This window comes from Vanacampus margaritifer, chromosome 7 (genome assembly GCF_051991255.1).
Source record: "Vanacampus margaritifer isolate UIUO_Vmar chromosome 7, RoL_Vmar_1.0, whole genome shotgun sequence".
In the NCBI taxonomy this organism is placed as follows: Eukaryota; Metazoa; Chordata; class Actinopteri; order Syngnathiformes; family Syngnathidae; genus Vanacampus; species Vanacampus margaritifer.
This window is the reverse complement of record NC_135438.1, coordinates 23485498-23513489: the sequence shown is the minus strand read 5'-3', so window position 1 is coordinate 23513489 and position 27992 is coordinate 23485498. Positions and strand designations below refer to the sequence as shown.

Genomic DNA, 27992 nt, shown 5'->3' with positions numbered 1-27992 from the left:
TAATTAAGATAGTCATGCTTGCTTATCAAAAGACAATGTAAAAGCCACAACATTTCGATCAACAGTTAAAACGATTTGAGGATGTATAATAAATACTACTGCAGATTTTATATTGTTTATCTTACTGGGAAAAAAAAGCGATCTGATCAATTAAAAGATGGAGCAAATTAAAGTCACTCAAATGCATAAATCCACACAAATCAGAAAAGATCCAAATATAAGCAATAGCTGAGGATTTTGCTTTCATTTTGAAATGAAGTTGTCATTCTTAAAATACATATTTTTGCCAGTTTTAGCTTACGAGTGTAACGGTCCTATGTTTGGACCGAGTCAGGATTACTTGTCCGACACTATATGGATATGTACATTTAAATATCACTGACAACAACAGTATTGTAAAATTCATCTAAATCTGTATTTTTAGCTTCAATGATATCATTGTTTTGATAAAAAGGCAAAAAAAATTCCTCAGAAACAGCTGAAAAGCAGACAACATAGTGCAGTAATATGTATCAGACTTCAGGGGGGAAAAAAGTAAAGAAAGATAAGTAAAATGACTTATGTACTAACCTCTCAAATCATTTTTCCACCAAATGTTATCTCTTTCCAGGTAATAAGTGCAGGTGCTAAAATAATATGCCGTTCTGTTGCTTGCAAATGCCTGCTGATTTTATGTATGTGTTGTGTGATTCATACCTTCAGCTGACAAGTTTGAACAAAGTAGGTAGAGGGGGCGTTTACTTCAACACGAGAAAAATAGCCACGGGCCTAAATACAGAGGGTAAAATGCTGGTGAAAGTGAGGAAATTTTGCTTAAATTCATGTTGTTCTGCAATTACATAACTGAGATTTGAAAACCAATATGCAGTAGATAAACATTCTTGATCAGTTATGACCATTCAAAGTATACTCCCTTTAAAAACAAATATCGGGAAAATATTCAAAGTGAAAAATATGTGTGGAATTAACAAAAATGTGCTTTGCTTATGTCAATTGATTGCACTTTCCACATTGTCCGAACACTTTTAAATTTCTAATTTAAATTCTTTGCACTGGGTGTTATATCATACAGCTACATCATTACAAACACATTAAGGAGCAGATTCAGATTATTTTCTAAAAAGGGATTTCACGTTGTGTTCCAATGTTACACCTTATAAAAACTTACAATGTTGGTGGATTTGATGTGTTTATTTGAGCCTCGTATCGGTAGTGAGGCGTGACTTTCACACTCATTGCCAGCCAGCAGAAAGACGACCGCGCTTCTTATTTACTTTTAACAAAATCAGGATCAGTACTTTAAACAAAAAATAACAGACTGGTCACTCTTCATTGCCACAACAGGTCATGTGTAAACCGTTACATTCAGCCTGATTCTCCAAAGTAAATAGCACGTGAGTCAATATGGAAGCAGACGCAACTATGCATAGAATTAACTGGATGATATTGAGGAATGTGTGATCAGTCACTGCTGTTGAAAAATATGCTGCCTGTCTGAAGTTGTTTGAAGCTAGAATGTCACAGATGAATTTTTAACTCTTCACACTCTCTGCATAGATTTATGATTCCTCAGCCTTTTTTTTTATGACTGGCTGTCTTTTAAAATGATTTAACACTATACGCTGATGGATAATCATTAGATCTCTGGCATGTTTCTACGGTAACTTGTTATTATGAAGCATAAAAGGCCTACGGGAGTTTCATGAGAAAACAAATCTGTCTGTAAGAAAATATAGATTCCTATAAAACTGTATAGTATATAGTTTCTTTATTTTTGCTGTAGACTGAAAACATTTTGGTTTTACATCAAAAGAAAAAATATGAGACAAGAGATCAACACATTTTATTTCTTGGTATCTTCATCTGGATCTGATACATAACTTACAACAGGGATGGAAAACATGTGATCACACTTTGAGTGGCCTCTTGATGAAGTTTAAAAAAAACAACACACAATTTAAAAAAGAAAAAAAAGAAAGGGTGCTATAAACATGTATCCTATACTTGCAGCTTGGCACCCGCAAATTTGCTTATTCATGGATTTTTTTCTCCCATTATTATATATATATATATATATATATATATATATATATATATATATATATATATATATATATATATATATATATATATTTGTATAAAATGAAAAAAATAAAAATTATATATTTTTAATTGTTTGTTTTTATTTTGGGGAGAGCAAATCCATGTTTTTTGTAATATTTAATGGAGGATCATTATCATTGTTTGAGTATTTTTTGGGGTTTATAAATAATAATAATAATAATAATAAAATAAATAAATAATTTAATCATTTCAATGGTCGGCAAATACTGTATATGCAAATTTTTTACTATTTGGGGGCAGAGTCTGTCCCTATCCCCTGCGAATAGTGGAGTTCCACAAAGTCGACCCCCGCATACTGGCACCTCTGGATTCGCATATTCACAGATTATTTTTTCCAATTGTTTATCAATACTTTTTGTTTTGGGGGGTGGAGGGTTGGGTTTTAACCCCCAACAAAAATGACTGATTTGTTTTTCTGGTTAACACAGTCAGTCCAAATCACGTTGGGTTACGTGAAGTTATTTATTTTGAATAACTAAATTAATGTTATAATTAGAGCTGTCAAACGATAATTATTTGTTAAAAATCAGATTAATCCTATCTTTGAATTTTGATCAATCACGATTAATCACTTAATTGAAAAGGCTTTTTTATCAACATTGTTTGCCCGCCAAATTTGAAGAGCACTTCTTATGTGTTAATTCTTTCGACATTTAATGTTATGAGGACGTCTTCAACATTTTTTTGATCCACTGCACTTTCATGATCCTTTTTCTAATCTTTTTCTAATCTAATCTTCACTTTAATGCATGTAGCCATGTTTATTGTTCAAACACAACCTGTGCTACCTTTAACGTAACCATCTGCTGTCAAGCAAAAGGATCATCCGCGGTCAAAATTAATAGTGTGATTAATCTGCGTTAATACATGATTAATGCAATAGTTTTTTGTGATTAATCAATGAGTGAATGTTTTAACTTCGGCCGCACTAATTATAATAAATAAAAATATAGCTCTGTATAATCGTGAAAATTATGTTTTGCCATTCACAGTCTTTGTATCTACAGTGGTCGCCATTGTTGAGTGACATCAGATTGAAGTCGGTGATGTCGTGATTCTTTTTCCCCCCGACTTTACGCTCCGAGTTCAAAGGGGACTTCCCATTCACAATTCCTGGTATGAAGTCAGAAAAGTCTGACGCCCCACTGTCCTCGAATGCAGCATTAGCAACCTTACAGAAAAAGAGGAACATCTGGATAAGACAGAGAGTGACTGAGGGAGCTGATTGGTAGACACAAGGGTTCGAGTTGACGAGAACAGGTAGGGAAAAAGAGGCCGAATGATAAGGTCAAGACATGAAGTACAAGAAAAACAAGACAACAAAACCAAATACAAATGTAAACAAAAATATAGATCATGACACATTGGTTCAACAAAAAACAAGTATATTTAAAATGGCGTTTTTGTCATACGTCTGGATAGGAAGTGCGTGGTCCTACATTTCCTCGCAGCCAGTGGCTTTGAAACAGGTGAACGTTTATTAGGAGCTTTCAATGACCAGCTAAAGGGACGTAAGCTTATCTTCTACTGGTTGTAGCGTCAACAAGTTTCTGTGTACAATCTTATATGCATCCTAGACTTTCTAAGGTTTAGTTAAGACATAATTTAGTTTGGTTTAGCATGTGAACTTTTTTTTTCCAGGTTTGACAAAATAATACTCAGGTATTAGGTCTATATCATATAAGTATTACTTAAATGTCAAATAAAAAAAATAAAAATCAAGCATTAAAACTAATGAGATATTAGGATTCTACATTAAAAACCTGTCCTAGAAAACGTGGTTGGCTTCTTTGTTTGTGCAATGTATTACTTCTTTTTTTTTATCTGGTCCATATCGACTTTCTTCAGCAGCTCATCGGTTGTGGGCATTTTTTTCTGCAGCGTGGATGGTGGCTGGCAACAGGGCGGGATGAGTTAGCGGCGGTGCGGTCCCACGTCTTCCCACTGTGGTCTGACCCAGGTGCTTGGGTGGGGTTGATGTGGGTGTTGTCCTTTCCAGTCAGGGCCCTGGCTCACCATTTCCAGGTAAATGGATGAGGATGAGTCCGCCCTTCAGCAACTCCAGTCCACTATGATGACTAACGTGCATGTGAGATGGTGTTGATTCACTAGCATGTCTTGCTAGGCACATGCCTAAGGGGATTTAGTTGCATGGTGTGGAGCTACGCCTGAATCGCTACACAAAACCCTAATGACGTCAATTTCTACAGGTGTTTAGGTATGTATACCCATTAGTTTGCGCCTTAAAAAATAAAATAAACTCAAGTTATAACCTAGTAAGTGAATGAAGGGCTAACGTTCTGCTAATGTGCCCAACTAAACAAACAAGTTAATTTGTTTAAGTCAGAGGAGGTAATCTCATGACTTGGACTTTCATGGCTTCTTCCTTGATCTTACTGTTTGTTTAGGCCGGGGGCTTACTCCATTCAATCTCTTCTTTATCAAGTAAAATGAATGCTCAATAGCAGTCGTTCTCAAACTTTTGACACAAAGTATTACCTATATAAATACTAGTAGTTAGTTCTCCAAGTACCACCATCATGACCAACATTATAATACAGCAGAATAATAAGGCAAGATGTTCGTCAAAATACAAGGCATTACACTTGAAAACTTGACTTAACTTGAAAAATTGAGGTAACTATTTGCATGCATCCTTCTAAGTTCTTTCAACTCAGCCGCAATTGTGTGAATGCCACAAGATTATAGTACAAACAACTTAATTTGTTTTGCACGCTAGAATCTTAATTAAGTTGAGTTAAATTAAGTTCAATAAAGGCAACTGCCTCAAAAAGACTTACCCATTCGACAATTATACTGGTGGTCAGTCAGACTGATTCAAAGTCACAAACATTTTGAGACAGCACGTAGATTTGCATTTTCTCTAGCCACACCTCTCCACAGAATAGACCAATTTATTAATATAAGTTTTTAACTAATTAAAATGTGTACGTGTGCCAAACCAAAACATTTTATGCATAGAAATCCCTTGATCCCCTTTAAGTCAAATTAACCCAATGAATCACAATGGCAGCCAGCCACTCTGCACGTAGCTCAAAAAGGGTTGTCTCTATATGTTGTGGGTATAAATGAGCTCATGGAAAAAATTGGCGAAAGAATAATCTTGCACAAAATATAATTATGAAATCTTGCACACACACAAAAATAAAATCCCCTTTTTTGTGCACACAAAACATGCTTAAAAGACTCCAGCGAAAGAGGAAGTTGATGCTGTAATTCCTAGCATGCCAAGCGGCACAATGCAAATAGCAATAAGCATAATTACGTTTTTCTTTGTTAATGCTAGATGTTAATTATTCTTGCGGTAGTAACAGACTTGTTTTGCATTCATCCAAGATGCATATTATTTTTTTGTGAGGGAAAACTAAACTCATTACTTGAAAAACGGTGTTGTGATAAATTCATATGAAAATGGTGGTCTTATTTTGGGGGATTTCTATACCTTGAACAATACACTCAAGCTAAACTGGTTGAAACATTTTTTTTTTCAAATACAAATCCCACCTCCATATGGAATATTATTACGTAACACTTTTCTCACATGGTTGGGTTGAACTTCTTTCTAGTTTGTAATTAGGATTTTGATAAGGTCCCTTGAGCTAACTTTTATTAGCAGTCTTTTTTTTTTTGCATGGTTTCTTATCTACAAACACAATTTTTTCACCGAACAATTACTACATATGTAATAATAAGGACATTCTCTATAAACGTAAGACTATTTTCATAGAAAATTTGTTTTCAAATAATATTATATGGATGGATCAGTTATTTAATTTATGACAGGTACTCTTTTTTTCCTATAAACTTTTTTTTGGTCAAATAACGCCTACCTGTTACGGTGATTATGCTAACCTTTTTGTTACTAAGCCTTCTGTGGCATGTATGCTTTTAAAATACCAACCCAGGCTTGATGTCCAGAGATTGTCCTTGTTACCTCCATCACGTACATTTGTATAGGTAAAGAATGTTTTTCTAAGGCCTCTGGTAAAAATAAAATAAGAATGCTTTTTCAGAGAGATATTACGTTGTTACCTCAAGTCGTTCCATATTGGTCTGGTCATGTAGATGATATGCCTAATCATTATTTGATAACAAATAATATTTAAAAAGTTTAATTTAACATAATTCATCATATTTACCCCACTAAAGTTTATATTGTAAAGGTTTAAGAAAAACATTTGATGTATGCTGTAGCTTCTGCTTTGACTCGCCATAAACTATGGTTCATCTAGAAATATCACCAAATAAAGTTTTTCTGGTCTAAACTATGTACTTTTGTAAAAACTTATATTGATAAAGACGATTTTGTTTTATTTTAGAAAAATATTATTTTTGGTTTTGTTTGAAGAAATGAAAAAAAAGGGAGCAAATATGTTTTTGATTAATCTATTTAGCCTTTTGGCAAAATTCCAGATACATAAATGTAAAATTTATAGGAATTAATCCTTTTTTATTGGATTTCTTTAACGAACTCGGGTTTTATATTTTGTCAATTAGACATTGTGTGTGTGTGGGGGGGGGGCATAATTGACCATTTCTGCCTGTGTTGATTATAATATGATTTCATAATTTTATTTGAAATGTATATTTAGATATATCCCTAGCGTTATGTCTAGTGTTCATACTGTATGTGTTAAAGGGTTCTTGTTGAATGTATCTAATGGTTTATTGTGAATTACGATTGTTTAATAAAGTTGGGGGAACTTGCTTGTGTTTACTTCCGTTTTATACTGTCATGGCTGCACCCTATTCGCGTTCGGTCAAGCTAGCTGCTAGCTGCTAGCTGAACACATTCCCACAACGCAGCTGTTTCGAGTCCCGGAATGGCGTTGAAAGATGTTAGAAAGTGGAACAAAATCGCATCTGCGGTTTACACTATCGGTGTGTGGACCATCATTGGCAGCCTTGGATATTTTTATTACACGAATCGTGACAAAATCAACACACGTAAGTAGATGTGAGAGGTCAACACGTCTTTACGTTTTGTTTGTCTGTTTGTTTTTCCGTCTATTTGCAAATTAAAAGTTGCCATTAGTTGGAGCGCCCTGAAGGTTTGCTGGGGTAATTTTCTGGTGTATTCGTTTCGCCTAATAGTTCAATTTAGTGGCACACAGTTACACTGACGTCTTAACGTTTATGTTGGATCGTCATGCCCTTAGCTAAAATAAATCTGAAGGTCTTTGATAAGTAACGGTGTATTGGATAATTGGTGCTATGGAGATAAAATATTTTTTTCTGTGAAGGCGTTCTGTGGTTCTTCAGCCTTGCTAAATTCCTCTATTTTTTCCCGTCAGACTCTGCTCGAAATGAAGAAGAAAATGCAGAAGAGCGGGAGAATCTAAATACAATTGTCTACGAGACTGCTCACAACAAAACCATCATTATTTACAAGAAAGACTTTGTACCTTACACAACAAGGATGTACAATTTTTTTCAGTCGTTCACTGGTGGTCCTGGCACTGGGAATGGTTGAAATTAAAATGGGCACTGTGGCCTTGTATGGGCATGCAGATTCAGTAAAAATAAATACACTTGTGTGATGATGAAATCAAATCAACTGATACGTCCTGTCCAACTCCGAGGAAGCTATCATCTGCTTTTGGGTTGCCACATCATCTGCTCAAAAATAAGACTTATCAAGGAATATTTGTCTCCACGCCTTTGTTCACCAACAGTTGTGAAATAAATGTATGTCAAATATGTGCTGTCAAATACCGTGCTTCTGGCATCAATGTATTAAACACATTTTTAAAGACATGTTTTCCTGTTATACCTTATCAGCCAGTCATTGGTGTGGTGTTGTTGTTGAAGAAAATGGTTAAATTTAAAATTGTACTGAAAATGTAATTTCTTATGAATGATCAAAGTTTGTAAATTACATGGTTCAATGGCCACTCTACAATAATCTCAGTCATAATTTTCTCCCACACAGATATCAGTCATGATCCATCCATGTCAATTTATGTGGTCTGTGAAAACTTGCCACACATTTTATTTCTTCGACTTCTGTTCAAAAGATTATTTTCAAAAGCAGGGGCAATTGTAATTGTGGTGGCGCCATATGAGCTTTACTGAGGCTGCAGTTAGGCTTTAGGCCAGAGGTGGCAGTCACGAGTAAAAAAGTGACAAACTTGACTGAAGTACTACACCTCAAAGCGGTCTTTTTTAATTATATATATATATATATATATATATATTTTTTAATTATATATATATATATATATATATATATATATATATATATATATATATATATATATAAATATAAGTTTGAATATCAAATAAAATGTTGGAGGGGCATAACTGGGTCTACACAAATTTCTGATGAGGCAAAAGCACCCCCTCGCACTGGAGTAGCGCCTTACCTACCCTGATGTGGGTGCTGTACAAATGATTTGTAATTGCATTCATCCTGCTCTAGCCACACACTACATCAGTCCATAAACAAATACATTGCAACTCAGCTTTTGGTGAGCAGATGTCATGGCTGATTTATATTAAATCTGAATAAATCTTTCTGTTTTACACAAAAGATAAAGAGTCATTACAGAATTGAAGGGCATTTTACGCCCCACCCATCCATTTTGAAATTATCAACATACAAAATAGCCTACTAAAATGTGCATTTTTTTGTGTAAAATTACTTGTCCTGAGACCAAATCTTAAAAAGAAAAAGAAAAGAATGCTTGAAAACAGTTTTGAAAATTGCAAACAAGACTGGCGTACCCCCTAAAATGCCATTTTCCTCTTGCATTTTGTTACATTTGTTTTCACTTATTTCCCTCCACATTTAAACATTTGATTTCTAGGGTGCACTTGTAGAACTTATTGTACTAGTAAGTGTCATGTTTGGCCTACTAATATGCAATTAAACCAAGTTATTAATGTAGTAGTAAGTTACTATACTGAACTAGTGGCACTAGGGCCCTGCACTGTACTGTACTGTACTTACTGTAACATAAGCGAAAGTGAAACTCCGGAAGAATCCGCTAGAGGGAACAAAGTTCCTTCCATTTCACGCCGTGTGTGCACTAGATGTGTCAATGTGCTGCGAAACATCGCCAAAACAATGAAAGCGATCATCCAAAGAGTTACCAGGGCGTCTGTAACAGGTAAACACTTCCCTTGAATTGGAAGACTGTACTGTGCTTCGGTGTGTCGGAGTATCGATCAATGTTGAATGCACGTTAAGCTAACAATAGCTATGTTAGCATGGGACGACCTCATACTACTGCACTTATAATAAACCGTAGACCCGTCTTTACAACTGCTGTAACCTTCGTGTGGTTATATACTACTGCAGAAGTAACGTATCGTTTGGAAGCCGAAATATGAGCTGATCGGCTGCTACCCCTTCATGCTTACTCGTCAACACTCAGCTGCACTTGACCCACTCATCAACTTTTTTATCCCTCCTTTTTTCCTGTAGTGGGAGACGATCAGATCAGTTCAATAGGACGGGGCTTGTGTGTGCTGCTAGGAATATCTGTGGAGGACACACACACAGATGCTGAGTACATGTAAGTTCATGCGGGACCCCGAGTAAAAACTGTGCTCAAAATGACACCACGCATACCTGGCTTTGATGTACTGTAATTGTTGTTTTTAAAAGAACAATCCTTTCACATCAAGTAAGCAATTTAAATGTTTTCTCACTGCAATTAAATGTTGTAATTTTGCGATATCACACACATTAGCTAGCATATTGAAGTTCCATTTGATCCTTTTGTGTACCTTATTAGATCATAGTTCTTAACAAGACATTGACATTAGTTTAAAAAAGACGTCCTTATTTGAAACTTTTTGTGATAAAAATACTAAATAAAATAATAAGAATTAAAAAATAAGAAACATTACCTAAAGTGTGAACAATTAAAACAATAAAAATCTTTTATTAGGGGACAAAAACAAATCTGGGTGAAAAACACTGTTACAGAAGTGTGTATATTTGGCAGACATAAATCATCACAAACAAACTCATATTTTACTACTACTACTAACTACCACTATTTCTTGAATGCATCGAAGGCATTTATTTAACTGTTGAAATTAGGATGTAACCTATTTTCTATAGTTGACTCCAGTGCTTCAATGGTCTCCTTTCGCGCTTGGTTGATATATTATTTACTTGACCACGTCATATTGTTTCGTGGCACACGTTTCACTGATTTTTCTACATTTATGTTCTTGCCTGCAGAATACGCAAGATCCTGAACCTGCGGCTGTTTGAAGACGAGAATGGTCGGCCATGGAGCAAAAGTGTCATGGACCGAGACTTTGAGGTGCTGTGTGTGAGCCAGTTTACACTGCAGTGCATACTGAAGGGCAACAAGCCGGACTTCCACTTGGCGATGCCGGCGGAATTGGCCCAACCCTTCTATGCCAGCATCTTGGAGAAAATGAGGAGTGCCTACAAGCCTGAGCTGGTTCAAGGTGGGTCAATTAATGACACCTTTGCTCGGTATGTTGTGATGCAGTTTGACATTACATCATATTTGGAAAAAGATTAGTTTTGCCTTAAAAGTGTTAACCACTGGGCGTTTGCAAGTGAGCTAGTTAAAGGTGGGTCAACAAATGACACCTTCATATGGCATGTTATTATGTAATTTGGCACTATATGGTAAAAGATAACTTATGCTCGAAAAGTGTTAACTGCTGGGCATTTGCAATTACAATCAATTGACTCAAAAGTAGGCACAAAGTGTCATTTAATTACCAACGTAAGCTATATAAAAATGTCAAACTCTAGTTTTTATGTACTCAAATAATACTAAAATATTCTAAACACCTTTCAATATGATGCAGTAGTCGTACTAGTTCTAATCTACTCCATAGCAAACGAGCTATCCCACTCCATTCCACTGGAGGAAACCTGAATTCTTTCTTGTTCATTCAGTGCCTTATCACAACGTGTTTGTCCCCACTCTGGAGAACAATTAACATTCATCCATTCATCACAGTGCACCACGGTGCTATTAATCAAAATATGAAGCTTGAGAGTAGAGTTCGCCTCAAACAGGCTGTGGACAATTTGGATCAATAGTGTGTTTTCCTGAAAGTTAAAGCAGCTTTGCGAACTGTAAAGTGTGAATTGTTAGGCGCTTTAATAGTGACACTGAACTGGGCCTGACCACTAGGGAGCAGATAGAGCGAACGCCTTGGCCTAGCCACGTATGAGTGAAGTCTTCTAATTAGCTTCAGAGAGGAAATATGATTATGGAGCATTCTTCTAGCATGGAGCAAATCCTTAATGTGCAGACAGGGTCATTAATCTGTCTGACCCAGTGGTAGAACATTTAGGCTGTCGTCACACCATACTGTAGGTGTGTGCATTCTACTTGCCCCAAATCATATTAGTTACGTACTCCATAATACATCTTTATACAACACTAACGTACCTGATATATTGAAGTTTAAACTCCATGAAAGCTTCACAATTTAAACTTTATCCAAAATGTCACTGACAATTTTGCTCTAAAGCTTACAGTTTCTGGATCGCGATCATCATTTGTGACATCACATGAGCATCAGTGCACCGCAACAAACCTAATTTCATCCAGGAGGGCTGAAATTATTTTTTTTTTCGGGAATGTGTTGTTTTGTTTAAAATTGATCAAATGGTAATTTAGAGAACAGGTCAAAAGTTTAAACTGAGAAAATGTATAATTTTAAGGTAAAACTATGTTGATTTTAAATTCTATGGTGTCAACAAATCTAAAAAAAAATTGGGACAAGGCCATTTTCATCACGGTGAGGCATCCCCTCTTCTTCTTACAACAGTCTGCAAGCGTCTGGGGATCAAGGAGACAAGTTTCTCTAGTTTAGAAATAGGAATGCTGTCCCATTCTTGTCTAACACGCGTCTCTCTAACTGTTCGACTGTCTTGGGCTTTCTTTGCTGTACCTTCCCCTTTATGATGCGCCAAATGTGCTCTAAAAGTGAAAGAAGTGGACTGCAGGCTGACCATTTCAATACCCGGATCCTTTTCCTACTCAGCCATGATGTTGTAATTGCTGCTGCATGTGGTCTGGCATTATCTTGTTGAGAAATGCAAGATCTTCTCTGAATGTGATGATTCCTGGATGAGAGCATATGTTGTTCTCCAATCTGAATATACCTTTCTGCATTGACGATGCCTTTCCAGATGTGGAAGCTGCCCATGCCACATGCACTCATGCAAACCTATACAATCACAGATGCAGGCTTATAAACTGAGTGCTGATAACAACTTGAGTTGTCCTTGTCCTCTTTAATCAGTATGATATACTGCCCCAGTTTTCCACAAAGAACTTCGAATCGTGATTCGTCTGATCACAAAACAGGTTTCCACTTTGCCACACTCCGTTTTAAATAACCCCTGGCCCAGAGAAACGCCTGAGCTTCTTGGTCTGCTTTAGAAATGGTTTCGTCTTTGTACTGTACAACGGCGGCTGGCACGGTGGATTGTGTTCACCCACAGTGTTTTTTGGAAGTATTGCTGAGCCCTTTCTGTGATTCCCTTACACAGGGATGTGATTTTTTCGCTAATTCGCGGAATTTCGCTTTTTTTACCCCCCCAAAAAAAAATAGATTTTTTTTTTTTTTTTTTTTTTTTTTGTAGTTCATTGTGTATGCACATGACTCCGACAGATAACATCTTCTGCTATAACAAAGACATTTGTGGTATGCGCTAATATGAGTTACTTTTCAGTTGGTCATGATACAATTATTTGTTCATGAAATTTGAACTCTTCAACATTATTTATGTGTTAACTTAGTAATCACATTAGTTAAATATGATGATATTCTCAGTGATAGTTTTTAAAAGCAAAGGCAGTCCAATGTTTTTGAATGTGACTGATTTTGAGTTGACTAAAACTGCCATTTTATATGGGATAGTTCAATATACATTGAAAATTTATGCTGTTGTTTTGTCTATTTCTTTGTCATGTGAGTGCATTGAAAGTACTTAAAAACACGGAAAACCCATGAGCTCCGGGACCCTGGACCTAGCTGGGTGCCAGTGGCCCCCAGACCCCCAGCTAAATTTTCAGATAATTTCACTTTGGTCAAATCACATCCCTGCTTACAGTAAGCATTCCTGTTTGCGGTGCAGTGCCATTTAAGAGCCCGAAGATCATGGGCATCCAGTATGATTTTTCGGCCTTGACCCTTACACACAGTGATTGTTCCATATTCTCTGAATCTTTGGATGATGTTATGCAGTGTAGATGATGACTACTTCAACCTTTTTGCAATTTTTTTGCTGGTTAACACCTTTCTGATATTTCTCCACTATCTTTCTGCTTAACATTGGAGGAATTGGTGATTCTCTACCCATCTTCGCTTCTGAGAGACACTGCCACTCCGAGAAGCTCTTTTTATACTTCCACCAAGTTGCCAATGGACCTCATTAGTGGTAACTAGTCTTCCAGCTGTTTTTTTTTATATAAGTGATATTAACTTTTCCAGCCTCTTATTGCTATCTGTCCCAACTTTTTTTAGATTTGTTGGCACCATCAAATTTACAATCAACATATTTTTCCCTTAAATTATACATTTTCTCAGTTTAAACTTTTGACCTGTCATCTATGTTCTATTCTGAGCAAAACATTGAAATTTGGCACTTCCACATAATTGCATTCAGTTTGTATTCACAATTTGTATAGTGTCCCAACATTTTTGGAATTGGGTTTGTAAATAAGATTTAAAATGGATTGTTGTGACCTTTCATGTGCAAATTCATATAACCTCAATTTTATTTATTTATTTATTTATTTAATTTAATTTAATTTTATGTTGGTATCCTTTACATGCTTACATATTTGCCTTGTATTTTAGATGGAAAGTTTGGGGCCTTCATGAAATTACACATTCAAAACGATGGTCCTGTTACCATTGAACTGACGTCAGCTCCTGCTTCTTCAGACCCCCGGCAGGTACCGAATGTTTGAAGCTACACATTTACTGTTTTTATAGGTCAAAAATGCAGTTGCCTGCTCTACTACAAGAAGGTCAGTTGTCATGCTCACCACTTTTTCATGTCTCAGTTTGAACCACTAGGTGGTGATAGATAGATACGTGTTTTTTTCCCTTCAGCCTGGTGAATTGCATTTTACCATATTTTACCCATTTTATGATAGTTTAATTGCTATATTTTTGTATGAAGTTCTAACTCCTAGACATTATGGACTGCTTGGGCTGCTTTTTAGTGCCATGAATATTCTGAAGTGGAAAACGTTACACAGGAGTAGAAATGCGTGTAGATTTCCTAGTGTGGGCCTTTATTAAAAAAAAAAATCCATGGCTCTTTTAGGATTACATGTAGAGCTGTGTGATTTGATGATATATAGCTCAATAATGCTTGCGTGATCGAGTATACTTTTCACAGAAGTCTGGCTGGAACTGCAAAATAGCAGGCAGTTTAATATGTGTCAGAAGAAGAAACAAAACAAAACAATGCTACACACATACAGGTGCAGGCTAGAAATGTAAAATACCATGGGAAAGTTAATTTTTTTCAATAATTTGTTAGAAAAATTGAAACGTATGTTACATCAGTTCACCACACAAACAGTGAACTATTTCAAGACTTTATTTGTTTGAATTTTGATGATTATGGCAGGCAGAAACAAAAATGTAATAATCCGACAGAAACAAAAATTTAATAATCCAATGTTTCACAAAATTCGAATATTTTACATGACTGAAATGGGCTGTTTTAGCAGATCGGTTTTACATCATGAAGGTATTATTTGATTACTATATTAAGTGTAATCTTTGCGTGTTCAAAAATAATTGAAAAATGAGATCTGATGAAAAAGCCTTCTTTATAAAGAATTTATTTTAAGAGCTCTTAAAAGACACAAGAGTAAATGCTTACATTCAAAGGTGATGTTAAGCCTCCAGTGTGTCCATATGAAAAACACACAGTCGCTTTATAGATGAAAAAAGCATACTCCTCCTCTGAGGCTGGACAAAGGGTTAGCAATTATAATAGACAGACAAGTGATTCATTGACATGTTTTCTCCAGTTTCGTCCAAAGCCGGAAATATATGATTAGACAGGTACTACCATGCAACCTAGACTCCCCTCAGACCCACAGTGTTATCAACTTGAGAACATGCCTCCCATGTGCATTCCTATCTCACCAGCTGGAAGGGAGTGAAAAGTGTTATTCATTACACTACAGTTATATGTCCAATATATTTCACACAAACATTATCACAGTTATATGGCATCTATATACTATAAGTAAATTCATAAACAGTAAAAATATGCATAGAAAATGTTAAATGTCTTCAATCACTAACCCCACCTTTTCCGATTTTACACGTCACTAACTCAGCGCGAACTCCACCGTCGCAATTTTTAACCCCCAAGCCGAGTTTTCAACCGACAAACAAGCAAGAGCAGCAGGACAGCATGGCAGCCAAAAAAAACCATAGGAACTGCTGTATACGAGAGTGTACAAGGGACAACAACAACCTTTTTATTCTCCCTACATCCGAGCCACAGAAAGGCTTGTGGTTGGACTTTATTAACGCATCAAATATGCCCAAACAACTCCCAAAACGTGTGGTAGTTTGTGGCAAACATTTTACTGACGACTGCTTCAGCAATTTGGGACAATACAAATTTGGATTAGCAGGACATCTTTCACTTATCTCGGGATCGATACCAACTCTCCATGGAGCAGCAAGTAACCCTGTGCAAGTAAGTCGTTTATGTTTAAGTAATTTCCTTCAGTATCATGTGAAATATTGTTTGCCCTTATTTGAGTCGTTAGCCTCGCAGCTAACTGCCCGGTTGTTGCAGCATGGGATGCTAGCTTGTGAGTACACGTGTAACTCTCTACAGTTATAAACGAATGCCGTTTGCACGTTATCAATGTTTCTTTACCATCCTTGAAATAAGATAAATGAAATGCATACTACTTGCCTATGTATTTTTCGTGCTGCTATTTGCATTTGTGTGTTTTCATTCAGAGTGGCTTTTCTTTGTGTACAAGTACTGTAGTAGTTAGCTACTCTACAAGATGAAAACAAATATGGTGAACCTTATTGATTGTTAAGCTTCATGTGGCTCATAAGAAGTAAAAGTGATATATATATTTTTTATACATGACCATGACGCAATACTTGGACAATTTAGTCTCTAAATAATTTCCATGGTTATTTGAGCAATACGGAGGCCACAATGTGTAATTAGTTAACAAAAAAGCACCAAAGATGCTTTTTGGGACAATATTAATGAGAAAAGCAGCAGAAACCTTTTTTTATTTCATTCCACTCTTTTATAGGCATGATTATTGCTTATTAATTTGAGATACTTCTTTCTGACTTACAATATAAACAAGTAATGTAATTCCTTCTCTTGTGTATCATTGTAAAATCCTATTGTCTGAAATAGGTAATTTTAAAAAAGTGTCCTGTAGGGTTAAGGTTAGCATGTTGCATTTTTATGCTTTTTATATTCGTAGCTAATATTTTCATTTTATCGTTTGTTTTGTTACAGGCCGCCAGCACATCTCAGTTAGTCCAATCATCGGATTGTCAACCCATTGTTCCAGAATCCCGCAGTCAAGTAGCAGTGGTTCAACAGGCCAATGTTCACAACCTCTCACCAAGTCCTACCTGCCTGACAAACGTATTGCCCACACGCAGTGTAGGGACTCAGCTGTCTTTCAGTACACTGCCATTTCACATCAGAACTGAAGGTATGTGCAATGCCCAACCAACTTTAGAATGTTCAGATCATAAAGCAAATAATTTATTTTATTTTATTTTGCCAAGCTTAAGTGTATGTGTTGATCAGTTGTCATTGCAGGGGTCAAGGCAACTGTTCCGTGTAAGGATTTTGGTGTTGGAACATCTAAGACAGACCATTTGTGTTTGTCCTCAACACCAATGAAAAGACCTACAAAAAGGCCACGTCTGGAATTTGTGGAGAGCCCACTGGAGGACAATTCTTTCGCCGACCCTTCAAAGACGCATGATTACACTTATGATCCAGCCCAATCGGTCACAGCTTCATTTGATTCCACACTTAAGTCGTAAGTCCACTATTATTTGTGAATTAGTGAAGGCGTTACTTGTGTGTTTTTTTTAGCGTTGATTTTGTGGTGCAAAAAAATTGTAAGTATGGTTGACTTAAAATGCAGTGGGTGAAATTAGTAGGGTTGGGACGACAGCACGAGATCTTCGAGAGATTTTTATTATTATTTTTTGCTGTATTTTGGTTTGTTTAGTAGGGGTGGCAATCGATAACTGTTTTGTTGAAAAATGGTTCCCAGTGTTTCAATTCTTTGGCATTGTTTGCCAAACATTACACTGGGGACGGCGACGTCACCACGCACGCAGGTGATGTTTACGTGCGCCGCTAGAAACATGGCACCTAACGTGCTAAAGTTTGACATTTTACAGGAAAAGAAAAGCACGGGGCAACTTGCAATTTTGATCTTGACTCATGGGTGCTCAACCCAGCAGCGGCGTCAGTATTAACGTAAACGTCCTCTCCTGTCAGTACTGCAGGTAATTGTGTTAACGGCTCTCTGCCGATCAATGTGAAACTCCTATAAAGAAAGCAAGGTAAGCCTCTGTAGCGTTCCTAAAGGGACGATCAAAACTCATGAATGTGTCTGGTGAATGATGAGAGCACTGTGTGGGGGAGGGTTACTCTCTTGATCGCATGTTGTTCCTTTAGGAACGCTACGAGGCTTACCTTGCTTTCTTCATAGGCGTTTCACATTGCTCGGCAGAGAGCCAGCCACCATTCTACGTCACTACGCACTGAATGCGTTGCGACGTAAATAACAACGGCGGTGTACGTCGCAATAAATTTTCTACAAAATGTATTCAACTTGAAATGATTTTTGCAAAATTAATCTCATAGTTATGTTAGCTAGCTACCAAATAAATATAGAGCAAACTCGTCATGACAGTTGGGGTTCTTTTTAAAGCCCGTATCTGACCGAGCGGCGCAGGCTTGCGGGTTTGTGACGTTCGCCAGAACGAAATGCGAAGGAAAAACAACACTTGCTACATGCGCACAGCCTCACAAGCGTTTGTCGCTCAGTGAGATACAACCAAGGGAATGTCATCTCTTTCATTTTATTTAATGACCATGGCAAAAGAGTCTGCCTGGCTCAAAGGTCGTCAGAGTCCGACTGTACTCGCACAGGGCCACGCAGGAGGAGTGCTCGCTGCTCAATTCATATATGAGTGGTGAATTGCTACTGGACATTATTGTACAATTGCCACAGAATAATCTAGGTTGTATTTTGTAAATTTCTACATACAATATTTGCTTAAAATTTTTTTTTTTTTTATTATATTATATTATTTTACATTTATTTTCAAAAAGACCGGCCGTGTCATACCATTGTGGGGTCCTAGGATGTAGTGTGGACCTCTAACGACTTCATTGTGGAGTTTTTGTAAGGTCATGTTACTTTTAATCATTTAAGACAAAAAACAAAGTTGATGCTAATCTACCTGTTCATTTTTTGTTTTTCTTATTTTACAAAAAAGTGTCATAAGAGAACCGATAAACAATCAAATCATTAAGCAGAATTGAAAATGTAATAGAAATCGTAAAAATCTTTTGAATTCCCATCCCTATTGTTAAGTCATAAGTGCAATTATTGCAGCAGCACTTGAAAAATGAGCCTGTAACAAAATTGACTCTTCTGTTTACTTTTCTGGTTTAGAGCTAGGTTATTAATTTTATTGCAGTCTGCTCAATAAAAAGAAAGCATTTTGAAAACTGTAAAATTTATATTATGATTTGTTTTATTTTGAGAAAATCTCGTCTCGTTCTCGTGTACTCAAATCTCGTGAGAAATCTCGTCTCGTGGGATTTGTCTTGTCCAATGCCTAGAAATTAATATGTAGAGGAAATGTTTCATCTGTTCTACTGATAATGTTGTTTTTTTGTTTTTATATAGAGAGGTATTATCCACCCCATCACACCAGATCAATAAATATATAATTTATGAGGACCGCATCCTGGAGCTTTTCAATATGTGTCCCGTCTGCACGAAGAAATGTGATGTGAGGACCCAGCGGCTTGGAACTTATCTATCGGTGAAGCAGTCCTGCCCACATTGCACATTTGCAAGACAGTGGAGTAGCCAACCTGTCCTGGGGAGCACGCCGGCGGGAAACGTTCACTTGTCTGCAGCTGTGTACCTGAGTGGTGCTTCCTTCATTCAACTTGAAAAGGTAAAAGATTTCAAATGAAACTTGCACTTACACAAGAGCAGTCATATTGAGCAGACCTCCGCCAAGTAAATACATTTTGCCATATGGAATCCTTGATAGCTTTTCAAGTTATTGTTAACAAACACATGAACATAACCTCCTTAGGTGGCGGTAATGCAAATGTGAATGGCTTATATTTACATCAACGTACATTTATTTTTTTTCTCCTCCACACCAACAGGTCTTCAAAGCAATGAAGCTCCAGATGTTTACGTATGAAACATTTCGCCGCCATGTTAGATGTTTTATTGAGCCGGCAGTTATTCACCGCTGGAAAGTCCAGCAGGATGAGATTCTGCAGCGGATGTGTGAGGAAGACAAAGTCATACTTGGTGGTGACATGAGAGCTGACTCCCCAGGTATGATGTTTTGATGATGTATTGCTCTTACATATAGGTGCTAAAATATACAAATTCCAGAAAACTAAGTGGAAAAAGTGACCACTAATTCCACTAATTGAACAAACTATTTTAACAGCTCACTCAGCAAAGTATGGGACTTATATCATGATGGATCTCAAGAAAAACACCGTTGTGGACTTGCAATTGGTCCAGGTGAGATTTTGAAATTTGTAATAATGGTCAAATGAAACCAAGACCTCAAAGCTTGTTTCTGAATGGTCAAATGAAACCAAGACCTCAAAGCTGGCTTCTGACTTCCTGAATATATATATATGGGTATTTGAACTATATCGATATAGACGTAATAGTCTTATTCCATATCCCGTTTAAAAATATATCAATATAATTTTTATATCAATATATCGCCCATCCCTAGTTCGAAGCTTCATACCTCACAGCGTGTATTAGGGCTATGCAATTGATCACAATTCAATTACAATTTAAATTATTAAACTCCACAATTACAAAATCTGCATAATCGTAAAAAGGAAAAAATATTAATACGAATTTTGAGTTATTTACATTTATACATTTGCACCTTTTTATTTTTATTTAAATTGAATACATTTTGTTTAATCCAAAAGATGGTGTTTCAAAGAATTTTACGCCTTAATATTTTTGAAACATTTTCTTGTTTTGTACCAAAAAACAAAATGATCGTCCTAATCGTTCGTGATTTTAATTGTTACCAATATAATCGTGATTAATATTTTTTTCATGACCCAGCACTCCTAGCGCGAGTATTGACGACTTGAAGAGTTTTGGTGGCTGTCCTAAGTTTGACAGGTTGTTTTGCCGTTAAATGGTGTAATAACTTCCAAACTATTGAACAATGTGGAAGGGGGTGTTGGGGTTCTGTGCGTTAGTAATGGTGACCAGTTAAAAGGGACGTTTGAAAATGTGTGAGTTTATGGGAAGAGGCTTGCAAATATGTCTTCCAGCTTGTGAACAACACCTATTTTCAAAGCTGCAAAAATGGTGAACGTGAAGAGGAACTGCCTAAAATGTTCGATTGCGGGGATTTTTTTTTTTTAAATACAAAGTTTTTAATACATGCACACGTCCATCATATTTTATTTATGAAAAAAAACACTTTTTACAATAGCACTTACTCTTATGTAAATACTGCAAAACTTTGCTCTGTATCACATTTATTTTGACTTTTATTGCTGAAAGATAAGAGAGCGAATGTTTCATTCTTTTGTGACATAGGTGTCTTTTACTTCTTTCGTCCGCTGGATGTCCCTTATGTTGCTTTCACCGAAGTGCCCAAGCGCTGAATCAGTTTCAGCACAATTTGAAGGAGCTTCAAAGGTTCATGAAGCTTCACCTGGTCATCTCTAGAAATGTTTTAACCTTGTAGATTGGTCATTGATTGTCTTTTTAAAAATCAAATTCTATTTTGTACTTTCTCATAATCAGTTTTTTTATGTTGCCAGAGCAATGAGGTTGGTGGTAGCTACCATATGGAAAAAGAGGGCCTTAGGAGGAGCCTGGTACTGATGGAGTCACGTGGCATCTCCGTTGACTGCATTGTCACAGATCGTCATCCACAAGTGCAAAAGTTTCTCAGGGAGCAAGAGATAACACACTACTACTATGTCTGTCAAATGGCAAAAGGTAAGGATTTTTATTTTCCATCTATTGAAAACACCTCAGTTTCCCCCTCCTCTCAGGTTCAGAGTCTGGTTATTATCCTTGACAGCACTTTGTCACTCCAATATGACATCAATTACGTCACCCACTACTTGTGCAACATCAATCATTTTAACCCCTATCTCATTCCATATGCAACCTATTTCCTCGTGAACAGCTGTCATATCCCGTGAGGATTATTTCCTTTTTTCCAAATGGTCCAGAAATCTGCCACTCATATCCTTACCCAAACTGCATCCTTGATGGTAGTGCAAAGATATATATACTAAATGGATTGAATGTTGCTCTCATTGTAGGAATTGCGAAGAAACTGGATGCAATCAGCAAGACAAAGGGCTGTGAAAAACTCAAGCTCTGGATAAAGAGCATCAGCAACCACGTCTACTTTACTGCAGCTTCCTGTACATCTGGTCCGGAGAGAATTGCCAGGTGGAAAGCGATTCTGAACCACGTGCAAGACATTCACACACACGAGGAGCCTCTTTATCCAATTTGTGAGCATGAGATCCGCAAGACAACAGACAAGAACAAATGGCTCCAAGCAGGTATTTCATCAATGCAGACAACTACAAGCTACAGTGGATTTCATCTGAAATCATATTGTACTGTAAAATACATTGTTTTCTAAAATGATCTTCCCATGTCGTTGGCAGACACACCAGCTTTCAATAAGTTGGATAGGGTGCTTAGAAATAAACGAACGCTGAAGGATGTTGTAAAACTAAGCCCTCATCGGCAGACTTCATCCATGGAATCTTTTCATTCCCTCATCCATCATTTTGCCCCCCAAAATGCTGTCTTTTCCTTCATTGGAATGCTGTGCAGGTAAAAAAAAAAAAAGTGTATTTGACACTTATTGTTTCTATTATTCACACATTTTCCGAATCTTTCAGACTATATCTAGCAGCAATGCATTACAATGAAAATGTTGAGCGACAACCGGCAGAGACAAGGGAAGGTGTGCCTCGCTACAAACTTTCCTTTCCGAAAGCAATTCATGAGGAGTGCAGAGCCAAACCTATCAAGACACAGTCAACGTTTGGTAAGGGTTCATTAAATTCAAACATTTCTTTCTGGGTTTAAATGTATTTATCTCTTTATTACATGAAAAATGTGCAAAGAAAAAATAACATGAAAATACACACTAAAGATATTTGTCCTTTTTGTATGTTACAGGCTACGTAACAGACTTGATAGACCTAATTTTTGAAGAAGTCATTGTCAATTCCGTGCCATATATTGACACAATGTTGGCCATTCCTGTCCCTGAGAACCTCATCCCAGTATGAGATGCCCGACAAAGACAATTTTGTGTCAAGGTTCAGATGGGGGGCAGTTTAAATCCAGTGTAATGGTCGTCCTCCTCTGGAAACTCTGCAGATGCGTTGGACCACACAAGAGGAAATTACCACCCTGATTGTGCACCCAAGGAGTCCCCAGCACCAGCTCACAAAAGAACGTTACGCCAGATACCTGAAACGACTAAAATAAATTATGAACTTAAGTTTTTCACTGTGGTTGTCAGTGTCACATGGTTCGCTTTGATTTCAATATTTTTGGTTACCAAGATCTATTTTTCTTCTTACAATTTCTGAGTTTATTCATAACACTGTAAATTAAATCCTTCTCAAACCACATCTTACCGGTGAATTTTTGTGGAGCGTAGTGGCCCGTATTCTGCTCTGTAAATCTGCATGACATTTTGCAGTGACTTCACATTCGGGCAGACGGGGTCCAATCCTGGATGGTCAACCATACATCGCAACTCTGCATCAAGTCTCCTCATAATCAGTCCAGGGTGTATACCCACTTTTTATTTTCAGTCAGCATAGCGTATACCCTCTTCTAAATTTCCCCTAATGATATGTGAATATGGTGAAGCCATGGCCCACCCTCCTCTGCCTTCAGAGTATACCCACTTCTCCAAGGACCACTACACCACTACTCATAACCTAATAGTATTTTTGAACAGTAAGTATAATATTGAGGTGTGAGTTGCAGATATGAATTTGGGATTCAGAATAGTAGTGGAATGTTACCTTTGGGAATCTCCTGACAGCAAATGTTCTGTTTCTGTTAGCATAGTAGCACAGAAGGCGCAGAGGCACCTATCAAAAAGCACAAGGTAGATGAGATTGCCCAGTTCCGAATAGGCCACTTGGAAATCTGTTAGAATATCCGCATATATTCTCAAATTACAGTGGCATTCGCCATTTTCATTGTTTGACTTGTGTTGCATTAGAAGTGGATGCACTTAATTAGGGCTGAATTTGCAGTGGTTACATGTCATCATAACAGAGCAACGCCAGGTTACTATTTTATGGTCAAAAAGTAACCATTTAGCAGTCAGGGGTCCTTTATTTTAATTGACAATTAATAGTTTTGATGGGGAAAACACATTTTTGAACACACCACAGAATGTTCTCGTTAATTCCAGTCATTTATAGATTTGAATAAGATTTTTTAGAATTTGCAGTCTTACATGAATTGCACCAATTGATTGAATGGCTTGATTTAAATGTTTTGGTTTATATTGGGATTTAAATTAAACAATGTTTGAATGGTGGTACCACGTGTCATTACAGCAAGTCTAGTTTCATGCCGTATGATTATGCATTCTAACGGAAATAACTACTTATTTTTTTCTTTTTAATTAATAAATACCATAACTGTCTCTTTAATGTAGTATTTTATGCAAGACAGTTTGCCAGGCCTTTTCATTTCACGGGTAGCATACTCAACTTTGTCCTTACTGTTTTTTAGCTTTGAGGAAAGCAAAATGCACAGCATTGATTAGTGCTGTATGTGTGCAAAATGCACAGTGTTAGTCAGAGCTGTGCACAGTCGCAACAATGCACTCCACTATTTTGATCTTTCCACAAACAATAGATCAGACAGAGAAAAAAAATAGATTAATGTAGAATAATGTTTTTAGCAATTCTTGCCTACAGCGTATAAACATCCACAAGTTATAGTTAATTAAAAAGAGAGAAAAAACACACAAAAACACTACTACACTTAAAAAAAATATATCAAATTTCGGTGTGTGTGTGTGTGTGTGTAGTGATGTCCTGATATTTGTTCCTTAAACACACTGTTACATGCATCTCAAAATATCTTTCCCCATTGAAATAAATGTAAAAGGAATGAATCAGTTGTAGCCTCCGAAGAAATTTAAATGAAAGAAACACTATAATATTATACAACATAAAAACATACAGTAATGACATAATTAAATACAATTAAAAATAATTAAACATCACAGTTTTTCCGTCAATTTTGCTGCTCATTTGATTTTTGTAATACTAAACTTAAAACAGCTGGATACAGACACAATAATTCTTTCTTCAAGCTTTTGAATTTATTAGCAAATATTTAATGGTAATTATTTTCACATTTGAAATAATTGAGTATTTACGGCGGCAGAATTTTGTTGCTTTTTATGTTGGGAAATGTTCTTTGGATATCGCTGTTGCATAAGGTCAAACCCTTCAAACTTTTGTAAAGGGGCTCCTTTACAAATCTCTTAGATTTGATCACATTTTGACAGATATGGCAGTTAGTGTCATTTAACATGTATTCAGTGGAAAACCTTGCTTTTGAAAAAATGCATAACAATCCTTTGGGATGGTTGTTTTATTTATTTAAATGAACTAAGTACTCCTATTTATTTTTTTCTCTCCACAGTTGTCCAAGCAGGAGAAGCAGCAGCAAAGGAAAGAAAAGACACGTTCCAAGGGACCCTCTGAGTCAAGTAGGGAGAAGAGTGCCCTACGTTCCCGACAGGACACCAATGCCAGTAGTGGGGCGGAAGGTGACGTGTCTTCAGAAAGGGAGCCCTAGAAATCCTGGCTGAGTGTGGTAGGCACACACACAAAACAAATCAGTGTATAATTACTGTAAGGCTTAAATGAGGAAAATGACAAGGATTTTCATGATTTTTGCTATTTTCAATAGTGTTAGTTTTTATTAACTTGGCTGTATAAAACATTTTCATTGTTTTTTTTGCTTCGGAATATACTTGTGATTCAAAATCATAGTAAAGTGGAGTGCAGGTTTTCCATCATGACGGTGACAATCTCATGTCCTGTTATACTTTATTTGACATGCAGGTATTAATTTGCTAAAGCAAACACAACAGACATTAATTTACAAACCTCAATTCCAATGAAGTTGGGACGTTGTGTAAAACGTAAATAAAAACAAAACAATCTTTTTCAACCTATATTCAATTAAACACACTACAAAGGCAATAGATTTTGTGTTAAATCATTTTTTTTTTTAATCACTACGTTTGAATTTGTTGCCTGCAGTACGTTCCAAAAAAACGGTGGAAAGGTCATGTTTACCGCTTTTACATCACCTTCCCTTTTAACAACACGAAGCATTAGAGAACTGAGGAATCTAATTGTTGAATGTAGTAGGTGGAATTCTTTCCCATTCCTGGTTGGTGTACAACTTCAGTTATTCAGCAGTCAGGGGTCTCAGTTGTCGTAGTTTGTACTTCATAATGCACCACACATTTTCAATGGGAGACGGGTCGGGACTGCTGGCAGGCCAGTCTAGTACCCACTACCCACACTCTTTCACTACGACAGCACACTGTTGTAAGACGTGCAGAATGTGGCTTGGTGTTGTCTTGCTGAAATAAGCAGGCAAGCCCCTGAAAAAGATGTTGCTTGGATGGAAGCAGGATTCATCAACCTTCCCAGTCTTTTGATGCCCCTGTCCCAGATTTTGCTGAGGCGTTTTGCAGGTATCAAAATATATAATAGTTTTTGCAATGACATATCTTGTCTTTGTAGTGTATTCAATTGAATATAGGTGGGAAAGGATTTGCATATCAATTTTATTTACATTTTACATAGTGTCAAAGTGTGTTCATTGGAATGGGATTTGTATTACAACAGATGTGAGTCAAAAAGCCTTCTGACAACAAAAGTGGACCTGCTTGACAATTACCACATTTACATAATTAGCAACCCAATAAAATGGGAGTCATTTTCAGTGTAGCACCACTTGCACAAATGTTGCAAAGAGTGCATTACAATTTACACAGAACTTTGTTCATTTGTGTATAACAGTCTTGTCTAATATGTATATATATCTATGATTAGTAACCACAGAAAAGGATTGTATGAAATATGACAAATTAAAAATGGTGTAATTGGCCAACTGTTCTGTATATTTATGCATGTATTTTTTGCGCTGATTTGCTTGTTATCCTTTCTACTCTTTTTGCTGTGAAATCAAAAAACGATCCCTTTGGAAAAACACAATATCATCAGACCATCACTCTCATCAGGATTGAAGTTTTCATCCAACGCGGGCTCATTTAAAACATGACCACAGGGTGTACCAAAGTATTAAGATGGAATGACATGAAACAAGAGAAAATTAATATCTTGTTTTGTTTGATTGTTATTGGACACATATGTCTTAGAATCAACAACAGCTAACTAATCAGCTGGGTAATTAAAGCCACAAAGAGCAATGGCAGAGTATGTATTTTATGTGGTACCTTGACTTACAAGCTTAACTTGTTCCATTTTGTAGCTCCATTTACTCGTACACCAAATCAGTATCAAAATTAATTGAAATGCCATTTATCTGATCCAGCCCCCCATTTTTTTTTAAACAACACTTGTTTCTGAAGTAAAATAAAGAATTTTAAAAGAGCATACGTCTCAATGTTCCTTTTCTTTCATTCTATGAGGTAGTGTGTACAAATATTAAAAGTAAATACATATCTGCCAGTTTTTTAGTTGTAAAACAAGTCTGAAATAAGATATATACATTGTTTCACTTAATGATTGTGTGCTAATTTGTGTTAAGCTTTCACATAAAATTTCAGCAAAATATATTTGTTTGTGGCCGTCCAACCATCCATCCATCTTCTGCCGCGTATCTTAGATCGGGTCGCGGGGGCAGCAGCTTTAGCAGGGAAGCCCAGACTTCCCTCTCCCTAGCCACTTCAACCAGCGGAATCCCAAGGCGTTCCCAGGCCAGCCGAAAGACATAAGCCTTGTTTCCACCGACAGTATCTACCCTACTCTGCTCTGCTCTACACCAAAAAGGAGTGTGTCTCCACTGCCACGGCCACCACCCAGGAGCCCCTCCTCACCTTGCCAGTGATGTTATGCTAAAGCAACTGTAGCTAGCGTGCACTGCTCACACAGGCAAAAATAATGGTTTGTGCCTGTTCATTTCAGCCTGAAGACATCGAATGAATATTGCAGCAACCAGAAGACTGCATTCCTCAAAAGTCCAAGCATTAATCTGTTTGGAAGCCATTGTTGTCCTCTCTTCATCGTTAATGGCAGCTGTTTTTCCGGGGTGGTGGTTTGCGCAGCGGCACATTGATGACGACATGTCTCGAACCAATCATTGGCCTCCAAAATAATTACGTCATGTTTTGGAACTGGGCTACTTTTTTTAGAACCGCAAAGGAGCAGGTACCAGAAAAAGCGAGTAGAGTAGAGCTGGGCAGATTTGTTGGTGGAGACAGGGGTTTTGTAGAGTAGGAGTAGTAGTAGATACCGGCGG

The 27992-nt window shown here is 36.8% G+C and overlaps 3 protein-coding genes across 9 annotated transcripts in view; 2 read left to right on the top strand and 1 right to left on the bottom strand.

Annotated features, from left to right (window-relative positions):
• Window positions 1-651, bottom strand: part of LOC144054742 (uncharacterized) — a 32442-nt gene extending 31791 nt beyond the window's left edge. The window contains exon 1 of the mRNA XM_077570009.1: window positions 571-651. The gene's annotated coding sequence lies outside the window, so the exon portion shown is untranslated. The remainder of the gene's footprint in view (window positions 1-570) is intronic.
• A 6229-nt stretch (window positions 652-6880) lies between these two features.
• Window positions 6881-7902, top strand: LOC144055471 (small integral membrane protein 26-like). Its single transcript, XM_077571466.1, has 2 exons — window positions 6881-7092; window positions 7440-7902. Exons 1-2 carry the CDS (start codon window positions 6969-6971, stop codon window positions 7616-7618), a joined length of 303 nt encoding a protein of 100 aa, XP_077427592.1. The 5' UTR covers window positions 6881-6968; the 3' UTR covers window positions 7619-7902.
• Window positions 7688-27125, top strand: LOC144055469 (D-aminoacyl-tRNA deacylase 1-like). 7 transcript variants are annotated; one of them, XM_077571460.1, is made up of 14 exons: window positions 7688-7833; window positions 9575-9665; window positions 10343-10578; window positions 13966-14063; window positions 16643-16844; window positions 16943-17180; window positions 19074-19350; window positions 19571-19748; window positions 19867-19943; window positions 21230-21410; window positions 21743-21991; window positions 22100-22271; window positions 22340-22488; window positions 22623-23083. In XM_077571460.1, the coding sequence occupies exons 3-14, from the start codon at window positions 10410-10412 to the stop codon at window positions 22733-22735; spliced, it is 2103 nt and encodes a 700-aa protein (XP_077427586.1). In that variant the 5' UTR covers window positions 7688-7833; window positions 9575-9665; window positions 10343-10409; the 3' UTR covers window positions 22736-23083. The 7 variants fall into 7 exon arrangements, with proteins under 7 accessions (XP_077427586.1, XP_077427583.1, XP_077427582.1 ...); XM_077571457.1 differs by lacking the exon at window positions 7688-7833 and adding an exon at window positions 8463-9257 and having other exon boundaries at window positions 16955-17180; XM_077571456.1 differs by lacking the exon at window positions 7688-7833 and adding an exon at window positions 8463-9257.
• The last annotated feature ends 867 nt before the right edge of the window (window positions 27126-27992 follow it).